The sequence below is a fragment of the Thamnophis sirtalis genome, unplaced genomic scaffold (assembly GCF_051295495.1).
Source record: "Thamnophis sirtalis isolate CommonGarterSnake01/CBP01778 unplaced genomic scaffold, rThaSir2_p1.2 scaffold_14, whole genome shotgun sequence".
Classification (NCBI taxonomy): domain Eukaryota; kingdom Metazoa; phylum Chordata; class Lepidosauria; order Squamata; family Natricidae; genus Thamnophis; species Thamnophis sirtalis.
The window spans coordinates 4,024,792-4,036,099 of record NW_028261394.1 but is presented as its reverse complement, the minus strand read 5'-3'; the positions used below and the strand labels follow the sequence as shown (position 1 = coordinate 4,036,099).

The window sequence follows — 11,308 nt, the reverse complement described above, 5'->3', positions numbered from 1 at the left end:
TGGGGTGCCAATTAGGTTAAGGGTGGGGGGAATATATCGCGTCCTATGGAGACGCTGAATTATCTCGGGAGGGAGAGGTTAATTTCTACATCATCCGTTTCATGAATATTCACATCGCTACCTTCCCAACTGAATTACCACCTAATTGCATGTACTCATCGCGAGCGCCTTGCTCCTCCTGAGCATCAACGGTGGGGGGGGGGGGAGCGGGTGAACAGGGACACAGATGACAAATTACCTACACCAAGGTCACCAGAGGGAACTTAACGATAATTTGCAAACCTTGAGGCACCTTAAGCCCAAATCCCACCTCTCCTCTTACCTAGGATGTTTTTTAATTAACCGATCAGGGAGGAATCAAGCAAAGCTGATGTCAGGAGTTTGGGAGCGGAAGAGCAAATAGCACCATTTGTAACCCAGGGCTGAACGAAGGATAAAGTAGTCAGATTCTGATGTGTCAGCTATCTTAGTGAGGGGGGGGTGGCTCAGTGGCTAAGACGCTAAGCTCGTCGACCAGAAAAGTCGGCAGTTTGGCGGTTCGAATCCCTAGCGCCGCGTAACGGAGTGAGCTCCAGTGACTTGTCCCAGCTTCTGCCAACCGAAGCAGTTCGAAAGCACGTAAAAAATGCAAGTGGAAAAACAGGAACCATCTTTGGTGGGAAGGTAACAGCGTTCTGTGTTCCTTCGGCGTTGAGTCATGCTGGCCACATGACCTGATGCACTGATGATGTTGTCTAGTTGGGTCATGAAACGTCTGCAAGAAAGCCACCAAGCTCAGAGAACACCAAGGACCTATAGTCCTCCTCCTTCTCTCTTCTTCCTCTTTTTCCTCCTCCTCCACTCTGAAAACCCCTCTCTCTTCTAGCACTGATGATGTTAGTTGGGGTAATGAAACATCTGCAAGAAAACCACCAAGCTCAGAGAACACCAAGGACCTATAGTCCTCCTCCTTCTCTCTTCTTCCTCTTTTTCCTCCTCCTCCACTCTGCAAACCCCTCTCTCTTCTAGCACTGATGATGTTAGTTGGGGTCATGAAACATCTGCAAGAAAACCACCAAGCTCAGAGAACACCAAGGACCTATAGTCCTCCTCCTTCTCTCTTCCTCCTCTTTTTCCTCCTCCTCCACTCTGCAAACCCCTCTCTCTTCTAGCACTGATGATGTTAGTTGGGGTCATGAAACATCTGCAAGAAAGCCACCAAGCTCAGAGAACACCAAGGACCTACAGTCCTCCTCCTTCTCTCTTCCTCCTCTTTTTCCTCCTCCTCCACTCTGCAAACCCCTCTCTCTTCTAGCACTGATGATGTTAGTTGGGGTAATGAAACATCTGCAAGAAAGCCATCAAGCTCAGAGAACACCAAGGACCTATAGTCCTCCTCCTTCTCTCTTCCTCCTCTTTTTCCTCCTCCTCCACTCTGCAAACCCCTCTCTCTTCTAGCACTGATGATGTTAGTTGGGTAGTGAAACATCTGCAAGAAAGCCACCAAGCTCAGAGAACACCAAGGACCTATAGTCCTCCTCCTTCTCTCTTCCTCCTCTTTTTCCTCCTCCTCCACTCTGCAAACCCCTCTCTCTTCTAGCACTGATGATGTTAGTTGGGGTAGTGAAACATCTGCAAGAAAGCCACCAAGCTCAGAGAACACCAAGGACCTATAGTCCTCCTCCTTCTCTCTTCCTCCTCTTTTTCCTCCTCCTCCACTCTGCAAACCCCTCTCTCTTCTAGCACTGATGATGTTAGTTGGGGTAATGAAACATCTGCAAGAAAGCCACCAAGCTCAGAGAACACCAAGGACCTATAGTCCTCCTCCTTCTCTCTTCCTCCTCTTTTTCCTCCTCCTCCACTCTGCAAACCCCTCTCTCTTCTAGCACTGATGATGTTAGTTGGGGTAATGAAACATCTGCAAGAAAGCCACCAAGCTCAGAGAACACCAAGGACCTATAGTCCTCCTCCTTCTCTCTTCCTCCTCTTTTTCCTCCTCCTCCACTCTGCAAACCCCTCTCTCTTCTAGCACTGGTGATGTTAGTTGGGGTAATGAAACATCTGCAAGAAAGCCACCAAGCTCAGAGAACACCAAGGACCTATAGTCCTCCTCCTTCTCTCTTCCTCCTCTTTTTCCTCCTCCTCCACTCTGCAAACCCCTCTCTCTTCTAGCACTGATGATGTTAGTTGGGGTAATGAAACATCTGCAAGAAAACCACCAAGCTCAAAGAACACCAAGGACCTATAGTCCTCCTCCTTCTCTCTTCCTCCTATTTTCCTCCTCCTCCACTCTGCAAACCCCTCTCTCTTCTAGCACTGATGATGTTAGTTGGGGTCATGAAACATCTGCAAGAAAGCCACCAAGCTCAGAGAGCAAAGAGTTCACGCCCTGAGCTACAAATATTATCCTCTATTAATATAGTTTTCTGTTGAGTTCAATCAAGTTAATTCAAGCCAGTTAATGCAAAATGGCTTCCTGTGGATACAATATTTGTTTTTCTATCACATTTAAATTGACCCCCTCGGTGGCAGCTTTCCTAGGCCTTCCTAGGCTTTGTGGAAGTTGGATCCCGGGCCACATTTCTTCTCCCCTAATGGAGAAGAAGGGTGGTGATCTCCCTTTGTTTATTTTCCTCGTGTTTTAAGTTCTATTATGTCAGGAGCCGTGAGGTCTTCTGAGCAAGTTCTTTAGGGGAAAAAGCTGTAACGGAGAGAGAGCGAAAAACAGCACGTGGTGGGTAAAGGTTAGCTTCAAGTCTCCCCCCATTGTCAGAAAGTCACCAGGGGCAATGATGTTCTTCTCAAACTTCAGACTTCAGAGCTCCGACCGATCGTTCCATTACATGGAGTATGGGAGTTACTGTCAGAATATTCATGAACTGGCAGAGACATGGTAACAAGGTCAGCCAATGTATAGGCCTGGCAACTGGGTCAGCCAATGGGGACTGTTTGGTGACTGAGAGCCATGCCAGACGACTGGGAGCTTGGGCGTGCCTTCCCTGTGTAGCTCTGAGTCTGTGCAAGAGAACTAGAATCTACTTTGATCTCTGAAGCTGATCTTGTCTGTATTAAGCTCTGCACTCCGAACCGATCTCTCCTCTTCCCCATGTTTTGCCTGTAACTACTACCACATTGGAGAATCCACTATGGGTATTGTACATTTACTCATGAGTTATTATGTATATCAGTGTTTCTCAACCTTGGCCACTTGAAGATGTTTGGACTTCAACTCCCAGAATTCCCCAGCCAGCGAATGCTGGCTGGGGAATTCTGGGAGTTGAAGTCCAGACATCTTCAAGTAGCCAAGGTTGAGAAACACTGATGTATATAAAGAAGTTGATGAATCCTGCTGAATCAGTTATCTGTGTGTGCCTTCTGGATGTGATTTCTCCAACAAACTCTGACAGATATAGAATCAAAATAACATTCCTTTCTCAGAGAGTCAAGGACATCTTGCCCTGCGCCTGGAGGGGCGTGACTGGGAGGCATCTCCAGTTGGGACGGTGCCTGTTTGGATCCCGGAATGGAACTGTGGGTGCCGGGCAAGGGCTTGGACTTTAATTTGGATGTGGAAAACCTGGGAGGTTCCAGATTCGGGTTTTCCCCAGATGTGCCAATTTCACATCTTTAATAAAACGGAATTTTGAGGAACTTCAAGCCTCTTCTTTCGTTTGGGGTGTTACTCGAACCCTGACACTGAGACTGGGAGAGAGCCGGTACCAATTGATCGTGACCCGTCAAAACCGCGGTCCACTAAAGCGCGCCCGATTAAAGCGCGTACCTGACGTCATCAGCAGCGCGACAAATACGACCGCGGAGAAAAAAGGGCGCTTTAAAAAGCGCTTTTAAAGCAAGCCGATTCACATAAAGGTAAGGGTTAGGTTAAGGGTTAGGTTTAGGTTTAGGGTTAGGGTTAGGTTAAGGGTTAGGGTTAGGTTTAGGGTTACGTTAAGCGTTAGGGTTAGGTTTAGGGTTAGGTTAAGGGTTAGCGTTAGGTTTAGCGTTAGGTTAAGGGTTAGGTATAGGGTTAGGTTTAGGGTTAGGTTAAGGGTTAGGGTTAGGGTTAGGGTTAGGTTTGGGGGGGGTTAGGTTTAGATTTACCCTTTAATTTTAAGTTTACCGCTCACAGCGTGCTGTTTTCGTCGCGCTGTGATGACGTCACGTACGCGCTTTCGTCGAGCGCGCTTTAGTCTACCGCGGTTTTGTGGTGGAACCCCAATTGATAGGCAGCTCGGACTGTTGAAGTCCCTCCACCTGTGCTCTTCTTCCATTAACTAGGACTTGGCGAATACCTTTCTAAGCATCTAAGGCTAGGAAAGTTGGATAACCGTTTCCATAATTTTAAAAAAAAAACCAACTTAAGAGACAAGCTACAGGATTATGCCCTCATCTCTATCCTCTCCAGCTAACGAATCTAAGTTTCTTTCAGCCAGGAACTGCGGTAAGCTCCACTTCGTTTCCCGAGATGTCAAATTCCGAAAGCCAATTTTCATCCTCAGGAAACGTATTTGCGACTAATACTAAATGTTTATATATATTTTTTTAATATAAGGGAAAGGTCACGTCGTTATTCTTTTGTCAAAGGCTGATAGGAGGCCCATTTGTGGTATATGAACCTGAATTACCCTCTCGTTCAATCCCAGCCAGATCTGTTTATCACGTCGAGTTATACCGGAGGTTTTGGAGAGGTTTTATTCGATAGGATTGAATTTCGGTAAGAGTTCGTAATTGGAACTGTAAAAGTTTCCTTTAGGGCTTGGAGTTGACTTTAAAATGCAAAGCTTTTTTTTTTTTTTGAGTGAAGTGGCTTTTCTCTCCAATATTTTTAAAAGAAGGTGAGGATTTGGCTGAAAGTTAAAGGAATATGGCCTGTTGATATGAGGAGGGACGAAAAAAAGGCTCTTTAAGATTAAAACTGTACTCAAGATAGAACATAGAATCCTAGGGACCTCGGAGGTCTTCTAGCCCAACCCTCTTCTCAAGGAAGGAGCCTTACACCATCCCCGGCAAATGATTGTCGGGTCTATTTGAGAAATCAAGATGACATGTTACCAACTCATTCTCCTTAGAGTGCACACAGTGAATAGACATAGCAAAAGCAATAGCACTTAGACTTATATACCGCTTCACAGTGCTTTCTAGCCCTCTTTAAGTGGTTTACAGAGTCAGCCTCTTGCCCCCAACAATCTGGCTCCTCATTTTACCCACCTCGGAAGGACGGAAGGCTGAGTCAACCTGGAGCCAGTCAGGATTGAACTCCAGACTGTGGGCAGAGTCAGCCTGCAATACCACATTCTAACCACTGCACCACTATGGCTTCCTACCTTCTCATTTCCCTCCCTCCTTTCCTTCCCACTTAGCACTTAGACTTATATACCGCTTTACAGTCCTTCCTTCCTTCCTTCCTTCCTTCCTTCCTTCCTGCCTGCCTGCCTGCCTGCCTTCCTTCCTTCCTTCCTTCCTTCCTTCCTTCCTTCCTTCCTTCCTTCCTTCCTTCCTTCCTTCCTTCCTTCCTTCCTTCCTTCCTAGCACTTAGACTTATATACTGCTTCACAGTGCTTTACAGCCCTCTCTAAGCGGTTTACAGAGTCAGCCTCTTTCCCCCAACAATCTGGGTCCTCATTTTACCCACCTCGGAAGGATGGAAGGCTGAGTCAACCTTGAGCTGGTCAGGATCGAATTCCTGGCAGTGGGCAGAGTTTGCCTGCAACACTGCATTGTAACAAATGCGCCCCTGTGGCTTCCTTCCTTCCTTCTTTTCTTCCTTCCTTCATTCTCAAGCTATACCAAACTTATATACCACTTCACAGTGCTTTTACAGCCCTCTCTAAGCGGTTTACAGAGTCAGCCTCTTGCCCCCAACAATCTGGGTCCTCATTTTACTCCCCTCGGAAGGTTGGAAGGCTGAGTCAACCTTGAGCCGGGCGAGACTCGAACTGCCAAATTGCAGGCAGCCGGCAGTCAGCAGAAGTAGCTTGCAGTACTGCACTCTTAACTACTGCGCCACCGCAGCTCATGGTTTGTGGTTTGTGGAATCTGGACAGCCCCAGATGGACACACCTTGACACACAATCACTCACCATCGTCCTTCGTTCGCTCAGTGACTGGTGGATTGCTGGGAACTCCATCTCCGATGCGGGTGAAGGCCAGCACCTGAATCTCATACACCACGTACTTCTGCAGGGCAGCCAGCAGGACCGAAAGCGTGTGGTTCCCTCGGACCACCTGGCTGCTTGGTTGACTTTGAACGTCTCTGGCCTTGTACAAAACCTGCAGAGGAGAACAGAAAAGTTTTGATAAAAGGGTCTGGGGAAAAGAACAAAACCCTTCCTAATAAAAGAAGCACAACCACATGAGCTGTTTTGACTTAATTGAGGCTACAGAACCTTGGGTTTTGTTCTAGTAGGTACGAAGATGATGACAGAAGTTGAGATATCTTTAGAGCAGAGGTGGGTTCCTACCAGTTCGCACCTATTCGGTAGAACCGGTTCGTCAAATCTACCGAACCGGTTAGAAGAGGTTCCACCAGTGGACCCGGAAAGCAGGCCACACCTACAGAAGGGGTTCCAAAATTTTTTGAAACCCACCACTGGTCCTTGGATAGGATTATTCTACACTCTCATGCTCCTATTTATAAAACTCAGGGCCTCTGTGAAAGGTAAGGATGACTACTGCGTTTGTGGTGCAATCAGAACATTGTGTGTGTTGAAGTTGTTTTAACGCAAACCAAAGATGCCTTTTAAAAAACAAGTTGACATCCTATTCTTATGCATGCCAGTGCTGTGTGAGAGTTAATTTAAGGTGGTTCTGACAAGTGTCGTCGGCATCTTCATAGCCGGTCACATGGGTGGCAAGCCACTCCCATCCGGTCACATGGGCGGCAAGCCACTCCCACAAAGGAGGTCACACCCACAGAGTAGGTTCGAACAATTTTTGAAACCCACCACTGCTTTAGAGCAATGTTTCTTAAGCTGGACAACTTTAAGATGGGTGGACTTCAACCAGTGGTGGGATTCACATTTTTTTTTACTACCGGTTCTGTGGGTGTGGCGGCATGGTGGGCGTGGCTTGGTGGGCATGGCTTGGTGGGCATGGCTTGGTGGACATGGCAGGACAAGGATACTACAAAATCCCCGTTCCCTCCCCACCCCACTAATCTGCTTTCCAGCTCCGTTCTCCTGTGCAGGGCAACAGAAGAAGACTCAGCCAATCAGCTGGGATACCGATCAGCTGGGACTCGGGAGGCAGAGAATAGATGGGGGCATGGCCAGCCAGAGGTGGTATTTGCCAGTTCTATGAACTACTCATCATTTCCGCTACCGGTTAGACAGAACTGGCTGAATATCACCTCTAACTCCCAGAATTCCCCCACCAGCCATGTTTGAAGTTGCTAAGGTTGAGATATGCTTCTTTAGAAAAATGGGGGACAATATTTGGGTTTAGATGCCTACCTTGTAGCCCAGGATGAGCCCGTTTTGCTCAGGTTCGGGCACGGCTGACCATGTCAAAAGGATCTGAGTGGAACTCACGGCTTCAGCGGACACATTTGCTGGGGAAGCTGACGGAACTGTGTGTGATCAAACGAAGAGCAATTAAAATCCAAACTCACCATCTGCCCATTCCTTTGAGATTCTAGGATCTGAGCCGCCATCAAAACACCAAAGAGAAACAGAGAACTAGAGTTGTTTTAAAAACCAAGTACAGAGTAGGAGGTGACCAGGTTGAGCCTGAGGGAGGGGTCAAATGCATTATCAGTCACGAGTCCCTGCACACCCACAAGAAATCTAAGCCCAGCCCACTTTGAATGCCTTTCTTATCTCCCACTCATTTCCCTTCACTGTTAGTTGGCCAGATTCTTGTAGCGAGCTGAAGCTTGCGATCAATATTTATACTTATTTGAACTGCCCGACTCTCTGGATTTCCTGGGCGCTTGACATATAGGTAGTCCTCAACTTACTGTAATGGAATCTGGTTGTTATGGTCATACCCAAGGGTTGTATTTTATGACCTTTTGTGTGCAAATACCACAAACACTAAGCAAAACCCTGATTACTATGGACATCGTTTTGCTGAAGATCGGAAGTGTCAACTTTGGATGAAACCATTGTAAAATGTGGTCATGTGACTGTAGGAGGCTATTTATAGCCATAAATATAAAAGTGGCAATGTTGCTGAGTGGTTGAAATGCGTTCCTATGACTTGTGTGTGTGTGTGTGTGCGTGTGTATGCCACAGTGATGGGATTCAATTTTTTTTATTACCGGTACTGTGGATGTGGCTTGGTGGCCGTGAAAGGGGAAGGATACTGCAAAATCTCCATCCCTTCCCCACTCCAGGGGAAGGTTACTGTTAAATCCCCATTCCCTCCTGATCAGCTGGGACTCAGGAGGCAGAGAATAGATGGGGCGGGGCCAGCCAGAGGTGGTATTTACCGGTTCTCCGAACTACTCAAATTTTCCACTACCGGTTCTCCAGAACTGTTCAGAACCTGCTGAATAACACCTCTGAAATGCCCCCAAATATCAGAATTTCTGATCTAGGTCATAAGTCCTCTTTTTGGGGGTCAGTTATAACTTCCAGTAGTGCCTGAGTTGTAAGTCCAGTAGTGGTCATAAGTCATTTCACATATTAATGATGGCTTTGAAAAAAGAGATGACCTTCATTCAATAGAAGCCCAGAAATGAGATTTAAACCAAGCCGTGCTAAATCTTAGAGATGTTAAACTGAATTCCCAGCTGCTGGGGCATGACCCGTCAAAACCGCGCTCGACTAAACCGCGCCCGATTAAACCGTGTCGCTGATGTCATCAACAGAGCGACAACAGTCAGTGCGGAGAAAGAAGGGCGCTTTAAATAGCGCTTTGAAAGCAAGCCAATTCAACTTAAGGTAAGGGTTAGGTTTAGGGTTAGGTTTAGGGTTAGGTTAAGGGTTAGGATTAGGTTTAGGGTTAGGTTAAGGGTTAGGTTTAGGGTTAGGTTTAGGGTTAGGTTAAGGGTTAGGGTTAGGGTTAGGTTTAGGGTTAGGTTTAGGATTAGGTTTAGGGGGGTTAGGTTTAGGGGTTAATTTTAGGTTTAGGGTTTACAGCGTGCTTCTGTCTCCGCGCTGTTGTCACCCTGTTGATGACATCAGCGGCGCGGTTTAATCGGGCGCGGTTTAGTCGGGCGCGGTTTTGTGGTGGAACCCTGCTGGGGTCAGCCCCTCTGAAGGAAACCAGGTTAACCATTGGACTATGAGCATCTTCTTCCCCTTGCCATGCCTCGCCTGAACTTTTTTCTTCTACTCTGCCTTCTTGTAATGACATTTGAATATAATGGTCTTTCACCACCGCAGCAGTTGTTTGATTTGGCCTGTTAAATATTTTAATGAATTGTACTGTGGAATGGGGTTGTTTTGAATAGTATTATAAGCTGCCTTGGAGATCAATCTGTATTTGAGTGGCTTGCTATAAATCTTTTAGATGAACAAATAAATTAAACACGGGTCCCCAGATGGAGGAGACACTGTCTCATTATCCGAACCGTTCCTCTCCACCTTGTACAGGACATTATGCATACATATCAACCCTCGCAAATACGCACGGCTTCCCACACCAATCTGCAACTGTCTTGCCTTTGCTCTGTTCTTGTGGCCTAGCTGGAGAGGAATATCTGGAGTTACTTTTTCAGCAAGATGTGAAAGCAAGGGAAGAGACCACTCTCTCCTGTTGTCCAAGATTTGGCCTATTAATTCCAGCTGACCACGGAACTGGTGCAACGCTTTCCCTCCCTACGGAAGTTATTTCAGAAATAACTACCCTAATGGTCCATTTTCTCTCAAGGTAGCCGTAGATGTTAGGAAAGAACTGCAACTACTGTGCTGTACTCTTCAGCCAGTTTTAGAAGGTAGCATCATTAAGGAACCAACTATCCCACTCCAGAAATTCCACCGGCTTCCTGGGACCTTGACGTGACCATGGGAGATTTACAGATACAAGCAGAGGTTATAATGAGAAGCTGGTGGAGAACTTCTGTGAGCTGGATGGCTCAAGTATGACTCTACCTGAAAATGGCACGGTTTGAAGATCTCTGATAGCATCTCGCACCAAAAGTCAGTCTCTTTTCTCACACAGGTTCCAAAATTGCTTATAGTATCATTTGAGACAAGAGGTTTCTGTTCTGTCCCCTGATCCTAATGAATATGCAGATACAGGATTGGCTGGAGTGGCTAGGAGCCTAGAATGCTATCTTCCCACCAGTGGACCCGGAAAGCCGGCCACACCTACAGAAGAGGTTCCAAAGTTTTTTGAAACCCACCACTGGTCCTTGGATATGATTATTCTACACTATCATGCTCCTATTTATAAAACTCAGGGCCTCTGCAAAAGGTAAGGATGACTACTGCGTTTGTGGTGCAATCAGAACATTGCGTGTGTTGACGTTGTTTTAACGCAAACCAAAGATGCCTTTTAAAAAACAAGTTGACATCCTATTCTTATGCATGCCAGTGCTGTGTGAGAGGTGATTTAAGGTGGTTCTGACAAGTGTCGTCGGCATCTTCATATCCGGTCACATGGGCGGCAAGCCACTCCCACCCAGTCACATGGGTGGCAAGCCACTCCCACAAAGGAGGCCACACCCACAGAGTAGGTTCGAACAATTTTTGAAACCCACCACTGCTGATACCGTAGTTTCATATGGAAGATAATGCCTTGAAACATCCTGAAGATAATAAACAGTCTCAAACTGTTGCAAAAACCGACTCCAATTTCAGATCGATTTAGCTCAAATAAAAGGCAAGATGGGGACATTGTGGTCCCTTAAGTAACCAGCTGAGATCTTTCCCACAAGAAAAGCGAGGCCCAGAACTCTTCATTTTCTACAGAGGTGATTCGATGTCCTACAGCAATATTTGATGAAAGTCCGTCTCATCTAACCTAATCCTTTTAGAAAGCCAGAAGCTACCCAATTAAGTCCAGCAGCCCTCAATATTTGCTATGGAAACACAGCCTAAGAATGTCGAATGTTTCAAATAAAAAACTTTTTTTGGGGGGGTGGGGGGAAAGGGAAGGAAACAATGCAGTCTGAAGGCTTTAATTTAAAGGTCATAATAAAATTACTGTCACTAACCTCCCCGTGACGGGCAGAAACGCTACATCTCCCCTCTCCATTGCCTCTCCATTCTTACGCCTCTGAGCAGCATTTAGAGAGGTGTAACTCTATTCGGTTAACACAATTAGATTTTCAGGGTGCCCTAAGGGTCTCGGATGAGAATTGTATTTATTTGTGTGCTGCTTTGGCCTCTTCCCCAGCATCCCTCCCCCACACATTGCGTGGAGACAGCGATGTTTAGAA

General features: G+C 46.5%; 1 protein-coding gene across 1 annotated transcript in view; it reads right to left on the bottom strand.

Moving 5' to 3' along the window:
- SDK1 (sidekick cell adhesion molecule 1) overlaps positions 1-11,308 on the bottom strand; it is a 501,088-nt gene that overhangs the window by 103,228 nt on the left and 386,552 nt on the right. The window contains 2 exon segments of the mRNA XM_087729082.1: positions 6,060-6,249; positions 7,431-7,546. Of these exon segments, the coding sequence (XP_087585208.1) occupies positions 6,060-6,249; positions 7,431-7,546 (306 nt within the window).